The sequence below is a fragment of the Corvus moneduloides genome, chromosome 20 (assembly GCF_009650955.1).
Source record: "Corvus moneduloides isolate bCorMon1 chromosome 20, bCorMon1.pri, whole genome shotgun sequence".
In the NCBI taxonomy this organism is placed as follows: domain Eukaryota; kingdom Metazoa; phylum Chordata; class Aves; order Passeriformes; family Corvidae; genus Corvus; species Corvus moneduloides.
In genome coordinates this window covers 10,199,136-10,222,048 of record NC_045495.1, presented here as the reverse complement: position 1 = coordinate 10,222,048, position 22,913 = coordinate 10,199,136, and the positions used below count along the sequence as shown (strand labels likewise).

At 57.5% G+C, this 22,913-nt stretch overlaps 1 protein-coding gene across 5 annotated transcripts in view; it reads left to right on the top strand.

Moving 5' to 3' along the window:
• Positions 1 to 22,913, top strand: part of CALN1 (calneuron 1) — a 147,362-nt gene that overhangs the window by 82,432 nt on the left and 42,017 nt on the right. For all 5 annotated transcript variants that reach the window (XM_032129883.1, XM_032129884.1, XM_032129887.1 and 2 more), the window contains 2 exons: positions 683 to 826; positions 16,587 to 16,699. In XM_032129883.1, the coding sequence (XP_031985774.1) occupies positions 683 to 826; positions 16,587 to 16,699 (257 nt within the window). The remainder of the gene's footprint in view (positions 1 to 682; positions 827 to 16,586; positions 16,700 to 22,913) is intronic.

The window sequence follows — 22,913 nt, the reverse complement described above, 5'->3', positions numbered from 1 at the left end:
GGTGTCTCCCCTGCCACGAGAGGAGAGGGGCTGCCACGGGCTGGAGCAGTTAAAAGTTAAAAAACAAACCAGAGTCAGATGTCAGGAGCTGAGCCAGGCTGAGGACGATTGATGGAAGTGATTCCTTATGTTCCATCAGTATTTTTATTGATCTGAGGCTGTTTAGAGCTGTAAAAATGTTATAAATTAGAGAAGAGCTGTGAGAAGGAGCAAAGGATGGAAATCGCTCAGGCTGACAGCAACAGAACGGGAGGAAACGGCCTCAAGTTGTGCCAGGAGAGGTTCAGGTTGGATATTGGGAATTATTTCTTCACTGAAAGGGTGGCACAGAGTGGAGCCCCCATCCCTGGAGGGGTTTAACAGCCCTGTGGATGTGGCACTCAGGGATGTGGGGCAGTGCTGGCCTTGGCAGTGCTGGGGGAGTGGTTGGACTCGATCTTAGAGGGCTTTTCCAGCCTTCCTGCTGGCTCTGTGCCCCTGATCCCAGGATATCCGCGTGCACAGGAGCTGTGGGACTGCACGGAGGTTCATGGGTGTGATGGAACACACTCTGATCACCCTGCCCCGGGATGATCCAATACTCACGGTCCACGCTGGAAAAGGCAACGGGTGCTGCTGCTGTGCTCAGCATCCACAGAGTCCTCCACCGTAACAGCTGCTCCCTTCTCCCTTCCCTTCACAGAGATCCGGGAGGCTTTCCGAGTGCTGGACCGGGATGGGAATGGCTTCATCTCCAAGCAGGAGCTGGGCATGGCCATGCGCTCCCTGGGCTACATGCCCAGTGAGGTGGAGCTGGCCATCATCATGCAGCGCCTGGACATGGATGGTGAGTGCTCACCGGGGTCTGCTCTCTCCTGGGGGATCCACCGGGGCTTTCCCAGGGCTTGGCAGCCCATGGATCCGGATCAAACAATTCCTGGTCACCAAGGGAAGGATGGAGAGGGAGCTGGGGAGCTTCGCTTTCCCCACACAAAAGGAAAGGGCGAGGTGAGAGGTGAAGCCTGCTGTGGGTGATCCTGGGAATCGGGCAGTGCATGGGAGGGGGATGGAGCATCCTTGGTGGAATACAGCTGGGTGAAGACAGAGCAGCTCTGCAAAATCCACAGATCCCAACAACCCCACCCTGGGCATCCCTGGGAGCTCCTGGAGCTCTGGCAGCCTCGGGGCTGTGCCCATTCCCTGGGGAGCCTGGGCAGTGCCCAGCAGCCTCTGGGGGAAGAACCCTTCCCTGCTGCCCAGCCTGAGCCTCCCTGGCCCAGCCCCAGCCGTTCCCTGGGCCCTGTCCCTGTCACAGGGAGCAGAGATCGGAGCTGCCCCTCAGGAGGAGCTGCAGACCCCAAGGAGTCTCCCCTCACACGAGTGGAGATTGTCCCAGGCTGGAGGGGGACATTCCACAGGTGAAAAGCAAACCAAAGTCAGGTGTCAGAAGCTGAGCCAGGCTGAGGGTGATGGAAGCAATTCTTTTGATGCCACCACCATCCTGACTGGAATATCCTGACTGGAAGAGACCCCCAGGGATCACCCAGCCCAGCCCCTGGCCCTGCACAGACACCCCAACAACTCCACCCTGCACAGATAATCTGTGCCAGGCTCTTTGAGCCTTTCCCTCGGCATTCCTGGGCAGCCTCTGGCCGGTGACACTTCCAGAATTCCCACCCATCCCCTGTCCAGTCCCTGGCTGCTCCCTGCAGGTCGGAGCCGCTGTGCTGGGAGCTGTTCCGAGGAGGTGTCGATGGCTCTGCAAGGAGAAGTTTTGCGGGTTGGAATCATCCCGAGCCAAGTCCTGCTGGGAGCGCTCATCAAACAATTAGTGAGGGAATAAAAGCAACAGAACCCCCACCAGTGGGGAGAGGGAAAGGCAGGATCGGGATGCTGGAGCCAGGGAGGAATTTCAGCGGCTGCAGAGCTCGCTCAGAGCTGAGCACAACGAGCAGTTAAATCCAAAATGTCCTTGGCAGGGCAGGAGGGGAGAGCTCCGCGCTGCCAGGAGTGTGCAGGGAGCGGGGGTGCACATCCAGCCTTGGCCCGGGGCTGTGGCGGGGAGGAAATCCTGCCAGAGCAGGGTCTGAGGGCTGGAGGGATCCTTGGAGAGCCAGGGAGACGCCAGAATCCTTGGGGACACTGGAGAGCAGAGCCCGGGGAGAGGGGGAGTGAAACTCCTGCCCCTGTGGGCATTCCCGATGTCCGTGGGAGAGGCAGGGACATTGTCACCCGGGCACGGCAGGGCAGGGCAGGGCTGGCAGCCTGCTGAGGGTGTCCGGCAGAGGAAGGGCTGGGAAACCTGGCAGGGAGAGGAGATGCGTGGTGGGAATGACCTCATTCCGTAAAGAAAAGGGGAAAAAAAGAATCCATCACTTTAAGAAGTGTTCTGTCCAAAAGTTATTGTGTGCCCCTTGCCCTGCTGCGCTGGCCTTTCCTGGCAGAGAGGGACTTGGGCTCAGGTTTGGCAAAGCCAGGCTTAGTGTGGTGCCAGCTCCTGGGGTCTTTTCCCGAAAATCTGAGCTTTTTTGGAAAAAGAGTGCTGGGGACTTGGCTCCCAGTTCGGATTCGTCTCCAGTCCTTCCCTGACTCTGCCAGGCTCCGGCTCTGCTCCGCACACTCCTGCTGGGAGGGACCTGCAGTGAGGAGCGAGTCAGACCTGGAGGGATGGGCTGCACATGGAAGTGGCAAATTCCTGCTCAATCCCTCCCTTCCCAGCGAACTCCGAGTGCTTTCTGCAGGGATGGGAGCTGATCCTCCAGCTCCACAGTCCCACCAGCTCCGAACTGGCTGTACTGGTGCAGTGTTGGAGCAGGGGTTTGGGGGCTGTGCCATGGGAAGGTCAAGTGGGCCATGGATTTAAAAAAAGTCAGGGAATGGGAAATTCCTGAGGCACTGAGCAAAGAGAGGAATGTTCTGTGGAGGATTTACCTTGCCTGCAAATTGAATTAGTGCTGTACAGCTTGAATTAATGTTATCAGGGCTGCTTTGTCTCCAATGGATTCTTCACCTTTTCCTGGGATTTAACTCGAAATACGGAGTGAGAACCAGCAGCAGCCTCCTCCTTCCTCTCCCACTGGGGATGAGCATCTTTCAGGAGCCGGGCAGGAATGCTGGTTGTGCCCAGTGCTCCCTGGCCCTCTTCCCAAATATTCTTGGGGAGGGTTGCTGAGCTTTCCCAGGTTTTTGCTTGGCATTAGATGGGTTGGAAGCTCGGACGGAGGAAAGGCCACACTCAAGGAGGAATCTGCAGTGGCCAGCAGAGCCGGGGGGAGGTGAAGCGCTCTGCACATCTCTGGCATGTGCCGTGAGTTATGAGGTGATGGCAGGTGGAGCAGCCAGACATCCATTCCCTCCTTCCCAAAAAACTGCTGCCAGGGCCTGCAAATGAAGTAAGAAAGTTGGCAGGGCTGGGGATTCAACGTGAGCCAGCCCGAGCAGCCCCAACATGCAGTTTCCATCAGCAATTCCAGCATGGCACAGGGGCTGACTGCACTGAGGGCCCGCAAAAAGCAGCAGCTGCGCTGGGGGGGTGTTCCCTGATTTCGGTAGGGATGGGGAGGGAGGGAGCAGGAGTGCCAGGAGAGACAGGGCATTTCAGAGCAGGAGCAGCAGTGCCAGGAGGGACAGGGCATTTCAGAGCAGGAGTGCCAGGAGGGACAGGGCATTTCAGAGCAGCAGCGTGTGCTGGGGCTGAGCAGGAAGTGACCTGACAGGAGCATTTCACACCTGGTGTCATCTCCTGCCAGCGAGGCTGAGAGTGGCACAGGGGATGGCACAGGGGGTGACACCGGGGATGGCACAGGGAGTGGCACAGGAGGTGGCACAGGGAGTGGCACAGGGGATGACACCAGGGATGGCACAGGGAGTGGCACAGGGGATGACACGGAGTGACACCGGGGATGGCACAGGGAGCGGCACAGGGGATGACACGGAGTGACACCGGGGATGGCACAGGGAGCGGCACAGGGGATGACACAGGGAGTGACACCGGGGATGGCACAGGGGGTGGCACAGGGAGTGACACGGGATGACACCGGGGATGACACAGGGGGTGACACCGGGGGTGGCACAGGGTATGGCACAGGGAGTGGCACAGGGAGTGACACAGGGGATGACACCAGGAATGGCACAGGGAGTGGCACAGGGAGTGACACAGGGGATGACACCAGGGATGGCACAGGGGGTGGCACAAGGACAGCTGCTCCCAGGCCCGCCGTGTGCAGCTGCTCAGTGGCACTCTCAGAGCCCCCACCGGAGCAGGAAGGACGGGCTGCTCCAGCACTCATCACCTCGCAAGGGAAAATGGGCTTAGGGAGAGATCACTGCTGGAGCCTGAGCGGAACTGGCCCTGGCACGGCTGGGCCTGGGGCCAGGAGCCCTTCTCAGGTGTCACCTCTGGTGCCACCATGGCTGCTGAGGGGCCAGGCCCGCTCCTCCCTGCTCAGGGACACGCCAGCAGAGGGACATGCCACCACGCCACCAGCCTGGCACTGCCAGGGTGCCCCGGAGTGCAGGGAGTGGCTCTGCCCTCCCCTCCTCTGCATTCCCCGATTTCCTGGGAATTTCCCGTTCTCCTCCCCGGGGGCAGGAGAGCAGCAGGGCTGGGGATCCTCTGCATCCCTACGAGTCCCTTCTCCAGCTGTTCTTCCAAAGCTTGGCTGCGAGCTTGGGCAGCGCTCCCAGGCTGGGGTGGCGTTGCTGGGAGTCTGTGCAGGGCAGGAGTTGGATTCCCTGATCCCCGTGGGTCCCTCCCAACCCCAGGAATTCCATGATTCCGGGAATCTGCCAGGTGTGCTTCACCCAGCTGCCACAGGGGAAAGCTGTACAGTTGGCATAAACCCCCCTCAGTTACGGAGAAAAATGGGAATCTCCTTGGAATGTTTTGAGGTCTCTGGAGAAATCCCAATAAATCCTCAGAACCCCCCTTTTGTGAACTCCAGGAGATGCTGCAGCACTGCTGGGATGGGAAGTGCCAGGAAAGGACAGAAGGAAAAGGGATTTGCTGGGCAGAAATGTTTCTCTTTAGGAAGCGAGGTGAGGGCTGGGGCTTCCGAGATTCCCGTTATCCCAAAGCTTTGTTTGCATCCTGCTGGAAGTGCGGGACTGTTCCCACACCTGGGCACTTCCCATTGTAGGGAGCCAATATTTTCGTCTGGAAATACTTCCAGACATCAAATCTGACCTTTATCCCATGGATTTCCTTAATTTTTAGCCAGAATTCTGCATTTCATGGACACAAAACTGTGAGGGGGGCCCTGGCTTCTCCCTGCAGTCTGGGGAATGACCTGAAATATTCTGCCAGCACAGGGAAAGGGAAATATTTGATACATTTCTGTGCTGGAAAAAGGAATTATTTGTAAATTCTTCCAACTGGCAGCAATGCTGATAAAAACGGGAATTGGCACATGGAATGTGGGGCCTTATCTGGGATCCCTCCTCTTTAAGCAGCATTTGCCATAAAAGAGATGAATGTGTGACTTGAGTGTCACAAATGGTTTCATTGGGATTTTTGTCTGAGGAATAAAACGAGCACGGTGTAGGAATTAGAGGAGCAGCTGGAAAAATAACCCTGGGCTACCACAAGAGGGGGGGAAACCACCCCTGGATGTCAAATTATTTATTGGAATGAGAAGAGGGAATATTCTGATGAAGCAGAAGTCGAGCTGGTTTCACCAGGGACCTGCCTGGTGTCTGTGGGACATTCTGGGATGTGGCACCTGGAGCGGTGACATCCTTGGGAGCAATGGAAAAGGGGAGAATCTCAACTTTAAATTCTGGAAGAGTCATGGAATCGTTGAGGTTGGGAAAGATCTGTGAGGTCACAGAGTCCAACCCTTCCCCAGCACTGCCAAGGCCACCACCACTGCCCCACGTCCCCAGGTGCCACATCCCCAGGGCTGTTAAACCCCTCCAGGGACGGGGACTCAGCCCTGCCCTGGGCAGTTCCAATGCCTGAGCAGCCTTTCCATGGAGAAATATTCCCAAAACCCAACCGAAACTTCCCCTGGCACAGCCTGAGGCCGTTCTGGATGCTCAGACTCAGGCGGAAGTGGCACTTGGCACTGTGGTTTGGTGGCCATGGGGCTACTTGGTCCAAGGTTGACGATCCTGGAGGTCGTTTCCAACCTCGGTGATTCCATGACTCTTCCGGACCTTCCAGCTGAGATTCCTGTTTTTCACTGCTCACAAAGATGCTCCGGGTGACACATCCCAGGATGTCCCAGGTTCTCTGTGGAAAGGGAGGAAGTGTCAGTGCCACGGCTGGGTCGTGTCACAGGTCACTGTGTCCCTCCAGGTCGCCCCTCCAGGCCGCTGTCCTGCTCTCCAGACCTCCCTAGGGACACTGCTTTGGTTTCCTGTGCTTCCTCCTGGCGAGGGAAGGGACACCAGAGCTGGGGCAGGGATGGGAACGGTGGCACGACATGGGCTGGGACATCTGGAGACAGAGCAAATCTCTCCTTTAAAAATGAAATATCCAGCTCTCCCCTGGGGCTGGCAGAAGGCAAATTCCTTGTTCGTAGGCATGGACAAATCCCAGCATCACAGGATCATTAGGGTTGGACAAATCCCAGGATCATTAAGGCTGGAAAAGACCTCCAGGATCATCCTGTCCAACCTTTGATCAGTGAAAAGTTTGCTTCTGCCCACAAGCTCGGCTTGAGCTGCCCTGTGTGGGAAAATGGTGACATTCCCAAGCTGGAAATCTTTCCTCTCCTTTTGTCTCTCCCACTTTTCCTCTTCAGGTTTTCCCAAGGTCCTTGTGTTTCAGCCTGAAAAGAGCCGGATAAAAGATTTCATTTTATATCTCAACATAAAAATGGGTTTCAGTATAATACAGCCCAGGCTGCTGGGGGGGGGGGGACCAGGAACCATTTCTGGGTTAAAGTCAGAGTTCGTAGGAGTCAGAGAATCCCAGAATCCCAGGTGTGGGTTGGAAAGAATCTTAAAAATCATCTCACTCCACCCCTGCCATGGCAGGGACACCTTCCACTATCCCAGGTTGCTCCAAGCCCTGTCCAACCCAGCCTTGGGCACTTCCAGGGATGGGGCAGATGGGTTAGGATGGATCCTGGGCTTGTTCTTGGTGCTCAAAGCGATTTTTAAGTGTGAGAAATGATCCAGCCGCATTCTAGCCTGGCTGTCCTGTGAAATGTGTTGCTGAGCTGGGAATCCTGGGCAGTGGGATGGATTTGATGAGACTTGTCTGGATTTCTAGGGGCCATTCTCTCTGTGTCTGCTCTCATTTGGACAATGAGGATTAGCACATTTCATCCCGTTCTGTGTTCTCGCTGCGGAGATGAGGGGTAATTACAGCTGCTGCTGCAGCCTGTCAGCTCTGCAGCTCGGGAGCAGCGAGAGGTTCATCAAATTACATCAAATTACATCAAATTACATCAAATTCTATCAAATGACATCCAATCCTGCCCTTGCTGGAGCGCTGGGCTGGCTGAGTGCAGCACAAAAGGGAGCCCTGGCTGCAGCTCCCCTCTGGAGCCTGTCCGTGCTCTGGCCTGGGCTGCACCCCGTGCCCTGTGCTTTGTGGGCAGCCTTGCTGAATTTTATTTCTCCCCAAAACCCTGGGATCATTTTGGCTTCGCAGGAGGTGTGTGCCTCAGCCCAGAGTCCTGCTCTGCCGCTGGTCCCAAGGGTGTCTGAGCTGCACCCGGAGCTCTCTGCCCTTCCAGGGCCGGGGAGCAGCACCGATGGAAGCCCCGGGAGCCCAGTGGTGACCCCACTGCTCCGGCCCCTGGGGCAAAGGGAGCAGAGTCCTGCACAGACCTGCCAAAGGGGTTTGGGTGCCCAGGGAGGGGATGTGGGACAGGATTGGGGCTGGTGGGGAGCCGGGGTGGCCGTGCTGGTGGCACATCCCCCTGAGCAGCCCTGGCAGGGCGCTTCCCTGGGCACACCTGGTGACAGGGCCTTCCCTGGGCACACCTGGTGACAGGGCTGCTCCCTGGGCACACCTGGTGACAGGGCCTTCCCTGGGCACACCTGGTGACAGGGCTGCTCCCTGGGCACGCTGCAGCTCCCGGGGCCGCTCTGCAGCCCGTGGCTGTCTGACGGGGGGTTCTTTCTTACCGCACTCCCTGTTTTTCTTGCACTTCTGCTCCTTGTTTGAGGGTTTGTGCTGGAGCAGGGACACGTCCCAGCAGATTCCCTGTCCTCCCCAGTCCCTGTCTCCTGGTCAGACACGGGGAGTTCATGGATTTATCTTTAGTGGGAAGCAAACCAGTGCTCTGGAGCTGTTCCCTCCCTGCAGGACAAGCCAAGGTGTGCCAGAGTGAGGAACTCTCCAGCTCCTCTGCTCAACCCCCCCCCGCTCCACTCTTCTGGGCTCTGCCTGAGCCTCACAGACGCCATGGACATCCCCTCCTCCCGGGATGTGTGTGTGTACAATCCATGGATCGTTTCTGTGTGGTTGTCATGGAACCAGAACAGCCGGATCCACAGAACTGCTCCGAAAGCTGCAGCGATGGAGGGACTGAAGGGACAGAGGGGGCTCCAGTGGAGATGTTTGATCCTTTCCCCAGACCCGGTGAAGCTTTTCATGGAATCATGGAATGGTTTGGGTTGGAAGGGATCTTAGAGCTCCTCTCGTTCCAGGTCAGGGACACCTTCCACTGTCCCAGGCTGCTCCAGCCTGGCCCTGGACACTGCCAGGGATCCAGGGGCAGCCACAGGTGCTCTGGGCACCCTGTGCCAGGGCCTGCCCACCCTCCCAGGGAACAATTCCTTCTCAAGATCCCATCCAGCCCTGCCCTCTGGCACTGGGAAGCCATTCCCTGTGTCCTGTTCCTCCATGCCTTGTCCCCAGTCCCTCTCCAGCTCTCCTTTAGGCCCTGCAAGGGGCTCTGAGCTCTCCCTGGAGCCTTCTCCTCTCCAGGTGAGCACCTCCAGCCCTCCCAGCCTGGCTCCAGCCCTGGGAGCAGCTCCGTGGTCTCCTCTGGGTTCATCCTACAGATCCACATCCTCCCTGTGCTGGGGGGGGGCAGTTGTTTCTCTCCTCCCAGAAGTCACTGGAGCTGTCTATAATTAAAACTGTTTTCCAAGGCCAGAGTTTCAGGCCAGACTTTCCCTGTTCCCGCTGCAGTTCTGGGCTGAGGCTGTAATTAGGGAGAAATCCTGTGCCTCGTGCTGGGCAAAGGATCAGGCTGGCGAGAGGCTCTGACCTCCCAATCTTTGAAACCGAAAGCCTTTTCTGGGAAATGTCCTGTGGCCGGAGCTGTTCCTGCTCATCCCGTGCCTCATCCCCGGGCACAGCCTTGCCCAGACTGCCGGAGCCCTGCCCGGGTGCGCCGGGCACGGCAATGACACAGCCCGGGCCAGCCGGGCACTGCAGGGAGCTGCCGGAGAGTAAAAATAAACAGGAGTTGTGTACTCCGGGCCCCGAGCTGCAAAGCCAGCTCATTAACTTTAAATATCTCACCTCGCTGCTCGCTGGAGGTCACACTCCGGCAGCAGGAGCGCGAATGCTGAGCAGGCTGCTTGCCGAACATCCTCATCCCTGCACACCCTCATCCCGGCACATCCTCATCCCTGCACATCCTCATCCCTGCACATCCTCATCCCTGCACACCCTCATCCCGGCACATCCTCATCCCTGCACATCCTCATCCCGGCACATCCTCATCCTGGCACATCCTCACCCCGGCACATCCTCATCCCTGCACACCCTCATCCCTGCACATCCTCATCCCTGCACACCCTCATCCCTGCACATCCTCATCCCTGCACACCCTCATCCCTGCACACCCTCATCCCGGCACATCCTCACCCCGGCACATCCTCATCCCGGCACATCCTCATCCCTGCACACCCTCATCCCTGCACACCCTCATCCCTGCACATCCTCATCCCTGCACACCCTCATCCCTGCACACCCTCATCCCTGCACATCCTCATCCCGGCACATCCTCATCCCTGCACACCCTCATCCCTGCACATCCTCATCCCTGCACACCCTCATCCCTGCACATCCTCATCCCTGCACATCCTCATCCCGGTACACCCTCATCCCTGCACATCCTCATCCCTGCACATCCTCATCCCGGCACATCCTCATCCCGGCACATCCTCACCCCGGCACATCCTCACCCTGGCACATCCTCATCCCGGCACATCCTCATCCCGGCACATCCTGATCCCGGCACACCCTCACCCCGGCACATCCTCACCCTGGCACACCCTCATCCCGGCTCCAGCCCCGGCGCCGCGGCAGGGAACCCCATTATCCTGAGCATGGCCGGGGAAAAGTCTCCTTTAGAGAGCAACCAGGGCACGTTATCCAGCCAGCCTGAGGCACAAGGCTCGGAAAACCGGGCCGGAGTCCGTTCTGCCCGGGGCTGGAGGTGATGCCATCCGGGAATGTTTTCCCCCTCTCGTTTCCCTTTCCCCCCCTCTCGTTTCCCTTTCCCCCTCTCGTTTCCCTTTTCCCCCTCTCGTTTCCCTTTTCCCCCTCTCGTTTCCCTTTTCCCCCTCTCATTTCCCTTTCCCCCTCTCATTTCCCTTTCCCCCCCTCTCATTTCCCTTTCCCCCCCTCTCATTTCCCTTTCCCCCTCTCATTTCCCTTTCCCCCCTCTCATTTTCCCCCTCTCATTGCCCTTTCTCCCCATCTCATTTCCCTTTCCCCCCTCTCATTTCCCTTTTTCCCCCTCTCATTTCCTTTCCCCCTCTCATTTCCTTTCCCCCTCTCATTTCCTTTTCCCCCCATCTCATTTCCCTTTCCCCCTCTCATTCCCAGGCATGTTTTCCCCCTCCACTTCCCCTCTCCAGCTCTGCCTTTCTCCAGCCCAGTGAATGTTTCATTCCTCCCTCCAAGGCAGCCGCTCAGGAGCTTTTGGAGAGACAGGGGTGTCCTGAGGGCTGAGGGTGGGGCTGTCCCATGGGAATGGGGGCGGGATGGGGTCACCCCCTGCTCCTTGGAGCATTCCCTCGTTCCTTCAAAGCACGGGAGCTCGGGCAGGAGCTTCCAGGAGCCCGGCACAAGCTGCTGCTACCTGGGATTCGGGGATTTGGAGTCCTGCTCTCCCTGCCTGGCATTCCAACCTGGGCAGACTTCTGAGGGTGGATCCCATGGGATCAGGACAGGGGGAAGGTGGGATGGGGCTCCGGGGTGGTTGGGTGGGGTGGGGGTGGTTGGGGCTGGTGGCTGCACAGCTCTGGCTCTGTGTTTCCTGCTGCACATCCTCCAGCAGGTCCAACTTTCCCTTCTCCCCGCAGTGAAAGGCTGAGGGAAGGTGAATTCCTTTGTCTCGAGCTCAAAGCTTAGGGAGAGGGTGGGAATTTCTGTGCTCGGCTCTTACAAACCATCAGCAGGAGCAGCTGATGGCACCTGGAACCTCTCGGTCCTGCAGATGTGGGATCAGAACCTGGATGAGGATTGGTGTTGAAGGGAAACAGCTCAGGAGAGTAAATCCCCTTTCCAAAGGGCTGGAGGCTCGTTCATCTGCCCTGAAATGGTGTCCAACCCCAAGTGTGCTCCCTGTGGGCACTGGTGCTTCTCCGGTCCCCTCCACAGGCTAAGTCATTCATGATTTTCTTTTTTCTTCATCCCTTCTCCTCTCCACGAGTCCCTGACAGGAGGGGGCAGCCGGGGGGGTCGGGCTCTGCTGCCAGGGAACAGGGCCAGGAGGAGAGGGAACGGCCTCAGGCTGGGCGAGGGGAGGCTCAGGGTGGATATTGGGGAAATTTCCCCATGGAAAGGGTGCTCAGGCATCCCTGGAAGTGTTCAAAAGCTGTGTGGAAGTGGCACTTGGGGACAGGGGTCAGTGGTGGCCTTGCCAGTGCTGGGGAAGTTTGGTCTCGATGATCCTGGGGGTCAGGTGGAACCTCGGGGATTCTGTGATCCCACTGCTTTATTTAGGAGGCCCAGTGGGCATTTTTCAGAGGTGCAGACAGCCCTTCCTTGAGTCAGTGAGGTCCAAAGCCAATCTCCCTGGGCTGCAGGCTCTGGAAGAGCTGGAAAAGCTCTTGGATTCCCAGCTCCATCGTCTTTGGAATCACTTGGAACCAAAGAATGGTTTGGGGTGAAAGGGACCTTAAAGCTGATCCACTCCCAACCCCTCCCATCCCCACACTCGGCATAAGGGGCCAGCAGGATCTCAGGATTCTCTGCTGGAGCTCTGTGGAGCTCTGGGAGCAGCCAGACTGAGCTCACAGCACAGCAAACGTTAATGCTGGGACTCCTCAAGCTGGGATTATCCCAAGGTCTCTCCGCACCCCACGAACGAGCAGTGAGGGGGAGCTTGGGCAGGTCCCTGCTGGCCACACAGGGTCTGTGGGCACTGGGAAGGTTCCCAGAGAACCCAGAGATGTTCCTTGGTGCCTTCAACATCCTCTTCCCACGATGGGACAGTGAGCCAGGCTCCCAGCACTGCCATTCCTTTTGACTGTCCCAACTCCCTGGTTCCTGCCAGGACTGAGAGTCCTGCAGGCAGCAGACCTGTGGCTACCAGCTGAGGGCCTGGGGAGGATGAGCTGGTCTGAGTTGGCTCTGCTGGGGTGGCCAGAGCGGTTCTGAGTCACTGCTTGAGTCGTGAGGCTCAGCCACAGCGTCGGTGCCCTCGGTGACTCAGTGACATTAATGCCGGGATTAACACGGAGCTGGCTGGGGAGGAAAGTGTGAGGGCACCGCTGGGAGGAAACCGAGGAGTGCTTTAGGTGGGTTTAGACCAGTGCTTAAGCTCAGCTCTGGTGTTTGGCTAAGATCACCCACACAGGCAGTGATCCATCCCCCAGCTGATGAGGGCAACGCAGGGATGGGGTGGAATCCTGCCTGGAACCCCTCTGTCATCACCCCTTCGCCACCTGCCAGCCTGCCCTGGCCCAGCACCCCTCACCACCATTCCCAAGGTTTTCCTGTCCCAGCACCCCTCACTGCCATTCCCAAGGTTTCCCTGTCCCAGCAGCCTCTCACCACCATTCCCAAGGTTTCCCTGTCCCACCAGCCTCTCACCACCATTCCCAAGGTTTCCCTGTCCCAGCAGCCCCTCACCACCATTCCCAAGGTTTCCCTGGCCCAGCAGCCCCTCACCACCATTCCCAAGGTTTCCCTGTCCCAGCAGCCCCTCACCACCATTCCCAAGGTTTCCCTGGCCCAGCAGCCCCTCACCACCATTCCCAAGGTTTCCCTGTCCCAGCAGCCCCTCACCACCATTCCCAAGGTTTCCCTGGCCCAGCAGCCCCTCACCACCATTCCCAAGGTTTCCCTGGCCCAGCAGCCCCTCACTGCCATTCCCAAGGTTTCCCTGTCCCAGCAGCCTCTCACCACCATTCCCAAGGTTTCCCTGTCCCAGCAGCCCCCACCCCACCGTAACCCTGGGTTTCCCTGCCCTCCCAGTTTGTAAATAAGCTCTGGGAATGTTCGAGTGCCTTGGAACCATGGACTCATTAAGCTGGAAAAGAGCTCTGGAATCCTCAGGTGCAGCCATTAACCCATCGCTGCCCAGCCCCACAGAACCCTTTCCCTTCCTCAGTCGGAGAGCTCGGCCCGATTGGGGGTTTTAAATCTGCGTTCGTGTTTGGGGGCAGGGAGAGGAGGGAGCCGGGGCTGTCCCGGGGCAGGAGCACATCCCGCTCCATCCCAGCTGGAGCTGCTCCTGCCTGTGCCCCTCCGGCCTTCCCGGGGTTCTCCTCCCGCGGGATGAGCTGTGCTCAGTCCTCAGAGGGAGCTCGGAGGCAGAGGAGGGGAGGATGAGAACAGCACCCATCTCACACAGGGGGACGGGGAGGGATCCTGTGAGCCCTGCTGGGATCAGGGATTGCGGGATGGCTCCTGGAGAGGAGCGAGGGAGGTGAGGGAGAACAGGCAGCACACGAGCTCCAGCCCGGCCTGTTCCTCCTTTCTCCCCATCCTTAAACCAACTCCGAGTCCATCTGCAGGACCCTGGGGAGAGCAGCACGTCTGCAGGCACGGGGATGGGGGCGCTGGACTTGATTCCAGGGCTGGATCCCGAGCAGATGCTCGGCGAGTGCATCCCAGGGCAGCTCCCGGCGCCGAGTGCGCGGCCGTGGGGAGGAGCAGGAGGGGGAGGAAGGCGGCTCCTGCCTGTGCCAAGCCCAAATTTCCCGCTGTGCTCCCAGGATGGGATGTGAATCCTGGCCCGCAGTGATGCCCTGGCCGTGCACAGCAGCCCCATGCAGTTTCTAGTGCTGGTTTTTATGGCATTTCTCTCGTGGCTGTCAAAAGGAATTTTCAGACAAAGCCGTGATTTCTGTCTGTTGATGAAATGCTGCTGCAGTCTCCTGAGGTGCTGATGACAGGGAAGCTTTGTTTTCTGCAGCTCCAAATGAACGTTAAAGGGATATTTCTAGGAGGCAAAAGGGGGGGTCTGGTTGCCTTGCTGGCTAGGAGTTTTAATTGAAAAAGCAGGCAATAAGGGGATAATGCATTTTTTCATGGCATCTTTCTTCGGAGGTTGTGGAAAACGCTCTCATTAAGCCAATAATTGAAGCCTGTGAAGTTGGTGATGATCCCTGGCACAGGCACAGGGAAGACACGAGCAAGGGACTGCCTGAAGTCTGCACAAAGTCAGACAGAGCCAGTCCTGTCACCTCTTTCCTGGAATCACGTGTAGGACCGAGTCCTGCCTGTCCTCTGAGGGCGGAGTGACATTGGAGAGAGCCCGAACTGAAAAACTCCGTGCTCGGGTCACACAGGCACAGGCCAAATGTATGCGGGGGCAGGTACCAGCATCTCTTTAAAATGCAAATTGTTTTCTTGCTAAACTGGCTAATTTAAAGAAATTAGCATCCCAAAGCGTCCCGATTTGCATCCCAGCGTGTGGATTCGCTGCTGTCGGTGCCAGCGAGCGCTGTGCCTCGGTGTAAATCACCCGGAGCCGCTGTCACCTTGCGGTACCTTCCCGAGCGATCCAAGCCCGGGCCGCACCCAGCCCCACTGGATGCTTCCCGAGGGACAGCAGAGGGAACGCGTTTCCCACAGAGAGGTTTCAGGGAATGGCTCCCCAAGCAATGGGGTGCCCACCCCGTTCCTCAATAAGTTCTCCCAGAAATGAGCTCGGTCCTGCAGAGCCCCGGAGCTGGGAGCGGCTTTGGCAGCAGGACGGGGTCTGGGTGCGTTTTACCGGATCAGAGACACCGCGGATCCTGCTGGGTTCCCTTTTAGAGCCTCACGCCAGGATAGTCCCTCCCAGAAACCCCAGATCTCCTGGAGATCCCAATTCCGCCCGGGGAGTGCTCGGGCCGCGCTGAATTTGTGCTCGGGCCGTGCTGATTTCGTGCTCGGGCCGCTGGGATTTTCACCCGGCGGCGCTGGTGCCGGGATAAGGACACGGGAGATCGCGATCGGCCGCGCATCTGCCGGGATGGAGCCCAGGGGTGCGATCAGGAGGACAGAGAGCAGCGGGATGTGCCGCACGTGGCACGGCTGGCACACGGCGCTGCCGCAGCTGCTGCAGGCACCGCTGGCATTTTAATCGCGGCCCTGGCATTGATCTGCTGTGGTCTCATGGTCTGAGGCACTGCTCACACCTGGTCATTTAACAGCAGCAGCTCCGGGGAGGGGTGGGTGCGGTCACTTCCCGCTGAATCGGGGTAAAACACAACCCCAAATCCTGCAGGGGCTGATTCTGATGTCAGGCTCGAAGCAGGGCTGAGTTATCAACCCTTATCAGTTCAATAACGTGGAGGAGGAGACGTCCATGGCCTGATCAATGAAGGAGATTTTCCAGAAGATTAGGTTAAGCATTCTCAGGAGAGCAGGGAATTGAACTGCTCAGACGGATGGGGATTTTTAAGATCCTTCCGGAGGCACGAATATCCCTTTTCGTGTCGAGGGAAAAGTGACATTTGATAACAAAACTCGCTCCAAACAGCCCCGTGCCTCTTTGAGAGCAGGAGCCGCTCTCAGCACGGCACCAGCTCGGCTCGTTAGTGGCAGGAGGTGTCACCTGTGCCCGCTCTGCCTGCTCTGCATGCCGGGCACACAGACGGGCGCTGCTGGGAAGCTGGGATGAAACGCCTGCTGGATGAGCAGTAGCTGTGGCCCTGCGCTGCCTGCACTCCCTCCCTCCCTCTGGAGGCCGGGGCTGGCCCTGTAAAACTTGTGCGGAGACCTGAGGGAGAGCCCTGGCCGTGCTGCTGGCTCCTGTCCCCGTGCCAGAATGGCTTTTTGGGAAGCGCCTCTGGGCTCTCTGGGCCTGGGGAATGAGCTGTTCCCCTCATGGCACGGCCTGGCTGTGTCCTTGGGGGCAGGTGGGACACAGCAGGGGCCGTTCACTGGCACAGGAGAGAGTTTGGGGCTGTGGGCACTGGGAAAATGCTGTGGGGATGCCCCAGGGCGTGGGGGGTCCCTGATGTGCAGCAAGCCCAGAGGGGCACGTTGGGCTCTCAGGGGTTAATTATTAATTGATAATAATGAGGATGGGGAGGCCCTGGCACAGGGTGCCCAGAGCAGCTGGGGCTGCCCCTGGATCCCTGGCAGTGCCCAAGGCCAGGCTGGACATTGGGGCTTGGAGCAGCCTGGGACAGTGGAAGGTGTCCCTGTTCACATCAGGGGGTTGCACTATATAGCCCCTAAAGGTCCCTTCTAACCCAACCTTCTCTCTGATCTTTGAGTCTCTGATGTTTTCTTCTCCCTCCAGGGGACGGCCAGGTGGATTTCGATGAATTTATGACCATTCTGGGACCTAAGCTGGTGTCGTCGGAGGGCAGGGATGGCTTCCTGGGGAACACAATAGACAGCATATTCTGGCAGGTGAGTGAGCATTGCTTTAATTGCAACTTCAGCCAGCTCTCAGCAGCTTCCAGAGTGGATTTGTTGAGGAGCACAGGATGTTTTACCGAGTGGGAATGGTTGTGGGAAGGGTGTTGGGGTCCCTCGTGCCATGGGCTGTGGGAGAACATTCCATGCTGGGGGAGGGAGCTGTGTCCAGCCGAGCCCTGTGCTCCTGTGGATGGATGCAGCTGGACACAGCAAAGCACCCAGATCCTCCTGCAACACTTTTGGGAGTCTGGAATTCACTTTTGGAAGAGAAAAGCATTTTTCTCCAGGAGTCTTTTGAGTTGGGAGCCTTGAAGCCGCTGGCTGCTCCCAGAAGTGTGTTCCTGCTCAGTGTCCCTTGGCTGTGGCAGGGGATGCTCCACACAGAGGGAATGTGCCGGGCAGGCCACGTCCCACTGGGATTTCTGCTGGATTCAGGGATGAGCTCAGGATAACCATGTGAACAAAACTGAGAAATTTCTGCCCCAGTGGTGCCCTGGGGTGGTTTGGTCCTGCTGGCCCCAGGCACTGCAAGGAGACGGATCCAGCGCTGGGAGCTGCTCTTTGTCTGCCCTGCAGTGAGACTTTAGACAGCGTTGGAGCTTCCAGGAAAAGCAGCCCAAAATGCCCCAAAACACAGAGCTGCAGGGTTGCTGCCAACGGATCAAACGTGTGGCTTCCTGTGGGATTCCAGCTCCTCTCATTGCCCATCCCACAGCCTTTGCCTGCTAAGAAACTTTGGCTGTTCCCAAGTTTAATGAATGCGAAGAGCCAAACCTGGAAATGAGAATTTCTGCCTTCTTTTACAACCTTCCAGCCCCGTCCAGACTGAACTGGGTGGAGCTCTGGAAGAGTGTTTTAAAAGGCTTTTAAAAAGCCATTCCTGGCCTCCTGGCACAGGATAGGAATAACCTGGAAATTCTGCTCCGGATTCCAGGATCTGGCTGTCAAAGCAAGAGTTTGGTGCTGGTGAAGCCCTCGTGGTTTGTGAGGTACCTGGGGGGAGTAATGACACCAGGAGGGGCAGGACTGGGAGTCAGGGGTGTTTTATTGCCTCCACTCTGCCTTGGGAGCCTCATCCCAGCCCAGGAGGGAGATGAGGGAGCCCCATCCTGTCCCACTGTGCCTTCCAGAATTCCAGCCCCTCAGGAGCTGCTCAAGAAGCAAAAGTCCCAGTGGGAAAATCAACTTTGTGAGCTGAGCTCTTGGATGGGAAGCAGAGAAGTCTGGAGCCTTCCCAAAAACTCTGCTCAGTGTAACCCATTGCTTTTAGTGACCCTCCCACCTCTGCAAATGCCTGGAATGGGCAGGGAGGCAGGATTGTGCCTGGATTTAGAGCTGCAGGATTCCAGGGATCAGCTTCCACAGGGGAGTATCCCTGATGCCCTTCCTGGCTGTGGTGGGACAGGGAGAAGGGAGCAGAGGCTCCGGGTGGGAGCCTTGGCTGGGCAGGGACAGCCCCGGGGCTCCTGCAGGCAGCAAAGCTCTGGCTGAATTCCACAGGTGCTCCATGGCCTTGGAAAACAATGGTTATGGGCTTTACCCCCTCTTTACTCAGCACTTCCCTGGATTTCTGAGCCCCTGAAGAGCTCCGGTTGCTTTTCCTCTGGGGTAGGAGTGCAACGCCTTTGCTGCTTTTTCCCAAAGGAAAAGCAAGGAGAAGACCCCAAGACGTCATTCAGGGAACAGGTTCCCTTTGCCCATTGCTCCCTGGCTTCATCCAATCCATCTGCAGGGCATCAGACACCTCATTCCCGAGTATTTCTCCTCTGCGTTATCTCCAGTGGGATTCCTGAAGGGAAACCAAGCCTTTCTGGGAATCAGGGCTTGGCCGTGTTTCCCATTTCCCCTTGATGTGCAATTTCCACATGTTCTGGCAGGGGATGAGCCTGGGCTGCCGACAGAGCCCTTCATCCCTGCAGCCATTCCCAAGGAAGGGTTTTAAGGAGGGAATGGTGCCCACAAGGCTGTGGCTGTGCCCAGAGCTGGGGGACAAGGGTGGGACAAGAGGGACACCTGGCTGGGCAGTGCCACCATGAAACCTCACCCCAAAGCTTCTTAAATCAGTCCCACAGGAGAGAGAATCGGTGTGGGCATCCAGGAAGTGCCTTCCGCTCTCCCATCCAGGCAGAGTCCCTCCAGCCCTCCCCATGCTGGGATATCTTTGCCAAGCTCATTTCTGAGGGCAAAGACCTCCACGTTCCAGTGTTCAACACGTCCTACGGGATGCAGTGTGGAGGATCTCCAGGCCCAGAGGGAATGACAGCCCTGGATGGGAGGTTTTTAATGAAGTGAACCTCTCTGGGGTGGCTGGAATGCTTTGGGAAGTCAGGACAAGTGGGAATGGTTGAACAACATGGCTCCATCTACAGCGGGCACAGCAGGAATTCTGTGCCCACAGCACTGATGAGATGATTTGGGAAAGTCAATGCTTTGTACTGTGACCAGCTGAGAGCCAGAGCCTGGTGAATTTCCCCCCCTTCTCCCTTTGCTGTGTGCACATGGAGGCTGCAGGGAATTTCAGGATATCCGGGAGCTTTGTTTTGCGTGAGGGGACGGTGCCGGATCATGCCCTCAGCCACGGTGCCTGCTCATCCCATCAGAGATCACCCAGCACGAATCCCCGGGTTCAGGAGCAGCCTGGGTGCTTTGGGATAAATAAAGCTGCTTTGCAGGAGCAGAATTCCCACGGGGAGATGCTGCTCAGGCTTTCCTTTGTCCACTGGAGAGATTTGGGGAGGCAGGTCCTGCACAGGGAACAGCTCGGCCGCTGCTCATCTTTTCTAGGACTGAGGGAATTTTTCCTTCCTCCAGGCTCCCACAGACTTTTGCTAGGGGGAAGGATATCCTGGGGTTCATCATCTTTGAGAGGGGAGTAGGAATGGCCAAAAATTCTACAGGACCCCTGAGCAAGGAGGGAGGGATATGCAGGGACAGGCCAGGGACAGCAGGGACCCCCAAGGTCCTGAGCTGCACCCTCAGCTCAGGCACCACGGAACAGTTCCCTGGAAAACGGAGCAGGGACCACATCCAGCTGTGGGGGGGCTGCATTTGGGGCTGGCTCAGGAGGGAATTTAGGGATGGGAAGGGGGATCAGAGCTGGCTGGGAGCAGGGGAGAGCAGAGGGACGCGGCTGGGATGGGCCAGGGATGGTTCCCCCTCCCATCCCAGCCCCTGAGGTTCAGTGCTCTGCCCATCCCTAATCCCGTTTGCAGTTGTCACTGGGAATGCAGGAGAGTCCCAGGGGACAGATCTGGGCTCTCCTGATCTGGTCAATCAATTAGTGCCTTAATAGAGGGAAATGAAGGGGAAAATGTGTGGGAATGGCGGTGGCACAGGGCAGGGCAGGAGGGGCTGGGAGGGAGCGGGGAGCGAGGGAGCGGGGAGTGAGGGGCTGTGTCAGGGCCCTCCAGCAGCCCCGGGCTGTCTCCAAAGACAATTTTTGCCTGGAGAGGGATTTTTTTTTTTTTTTTTTTTTTTTTTTTATGGGGTTCAGAGATAAACCTGATGCAGTTGCTTCCTGTGTGTGAGTTTCTCCTCTCGTCCCTGCAGAGGAATTAATCTGCTGATGGCAAACGAGCCTTGCTGCAGAGGATTTGTTCTTGTCTGTGTCTGATTTGATGTGGGAACAGATCCAGGTGCCCTGCTGGGGTCAGCCCTTCCTCCCTCACCTCCTCCTCCTCCGGAGGCAGTGCAGCCCCTCAGGGCAGGTGCAGGCTGTTGTCAAACCACAGGATGGGACGTTTTACATCTTGCAGCAGCATTTTTTGCTGGTGCTGAGCTGCTCTGCTGCAAAAATCTCGATTCCTGGATTTCAGGAGCTGCTGTGTCAGCTCTTCAAAGAACCTTCTCGGATCGACTGCTGGGGAGGAAGAGAGATGGGAGATTGGGAAGGAGCTCTTTACTCAGAGGGTGGGAGGCCCTGGCACAGGGTGCCCAGAGCAGCTGGGGCTGCCCCTGGATCCCTGGCAGTGCCCAAGGCCAGGCTGGACATTGGGGCTTGGAGCAGCCTGGGACAGTGGGAGGTGTCCCTGCCCATGGCAGGGGTGGCACTGGATGGGCTTTAAGGTCCTTCCAACCCAACCCATTCCTGGATTCTGGGATTCACGGATTCAGTGCCCTCCCTCTTGCTGGTTGCTTTGGGGTTTAAATCAGGGAATGCAGCTGAAAGTTTGGTGGATGGGGCCAAAGATGGGGAGTTGGGGCTGGACCATTGTACCAGGCACATCCCCCCAAATGCTCTTCCACCAGACCAATCACCCCACAGCACTGCCTCATTCTGAGCAGCACTTTTTGACTGATGAACCTGGGATACCTTGAAGTGATTTCCATAGAAAAAAAAATCCGTACATTTAAAACATCAACCATTGCTTGGGTTTTCCTGGCTGGATACAACCAAAGTAAGGCAGAGGTTGGAAACCTTGGCATTGATTATCCTGCAAAACCACTGGGATTTGAGCTGGCAGACACCTGTCCTCGGACACTCAGATGGGGCCCCTGTGTTCCCCAGTGCCCCTGAACCCCAGCATCCTGACCTTATCCTAATTTCAGGAATGTACTATCTCCTGCCATGGCTGCTCCTGCAGTTTAGGTCATGGTTTCCTCATATCCACATTTAAAAGGTGAGATTTTCCATGGGAGGATGCAGGTGGCTGGTGTGAAACTCGTCCCAAATAACCTGGGACACTCCCAGAGTGTCCTTTAGTTCATCCCAGAGTGTCCCTTGGAGCCATCAGAGAGAAACAGCCACTTCCAGGCTGTGATTCAAGGGATGTGCCCTGGGCCCCAGCCTCAGGAAGGGATGAGCTGTGCTTCAGAAGTGCCAATTTTACTACATTTGGTATAAAAATGTGGAGGGAAGTGGCTCAGGTGGAGCTGTGTGCCCTGGGGACAGCTGAATGTCCCCTCCTGGGCCCCACCAAGGCTCTCAAGGCCTTTTTGGTTCAAGTTCCAGCTCTATCAGTGCTGTTATCAGTGGAAGGGGAACAGTTCTGCTGCCTCACTTCAGGTCCCTTTGCTGCCAGGACATTCCCCTGCTGCTCTCCATGGATTTGTGGCAGCACGGGGAGAGCTGAGCACGTGCAAGGACGGATCCAGCCCCAGCCCCTGCTCCCTGCCCCCAGGCCTGCATCGAGATGTGCTGCCACAGCTGGGGCAGGTGTGAGCGCTGCAGGGCTCCTGCCCCGGACCGCGGTGGCACAGCTGTCCCTGTGCCACCCCTGGGGCCCTTTGCAGAGGACAAATCCTGGGTGGCCTCACATTTCTCTGCCTGTGAAGGGACCTCCTTTCCACCCCCACGTTTTCCCTGTACCAAAATCCACCCTCTCAAATGTCCCGGGCCAAGTTTGCAGCTCAGGACTGGAGACACTGCAGGTGGCAAAGTTTTGGAAGCAGCAGGGCAGGAGGAACGCAGGATTTCACTGCCCTGCTGTGGTTTTGAGCTTCAAGCAGCACCTTTAGCCCTCAGAAAGGCTCTGCAGCTCTGGTCCAGAGCCTGTTTAAAGCAGGCGGCCGATACCCAGAGGATTCTGCCTGCTGGATTCGGGATCTGGCTGCCCTGGAAGGTGTGGCTGGGCTTTGTGCACCCTCTGCAGCACTCAGGGACACTGCCTCCAGCAGCTCTCATGGTCCAGAGGTTCTTTTTTCCGTGCCAGTTTATTTATAAACTCAGTCTGCAGCTCCAGGGGTTTTTGGGAGGTTTTTTTCTCCTGGCTGATGTGTGAAATAGGAATTGTGCTGTGGATTTCTCAGGGGTTCACTAGGAAGTGTCAGGAGCAGCCTGTAGGGAAGGTGGATGTGTGGGAGATCGCCTGAGGGGTGCATGGCACAGGGCTGGGAGAGGCTTCCCGGCTTCTTGGGGACTCCTTCCTGAAGGGATCAGATTGCCCAGCAGCCCTGAGGACCAGGATCCACATCCAGTGCTGGTTTTTTTGGGATGGGGATCATTTGTCCTTTGGAAAGGCCTCTTTGGGTGACGGAGCAGAGGTGATGAGTTTCAGGCAGGGGCAAATCCCAAATCCCCTCACTCCCAGCGTCAGGATGGAGTTTCTGCCAGAGAGGAGGCTCCACCTGGCCTTAAAACCCAATCCAGCAGATCCCAGGATCATCCCTCCATCCATCCCTCCATCCATCATCCATCCATCCCTCCATCCCTCCATCCCTCCATCCCTCCATCCCTCCATCCCTCCCTCCATCCCTCCATCCCTCC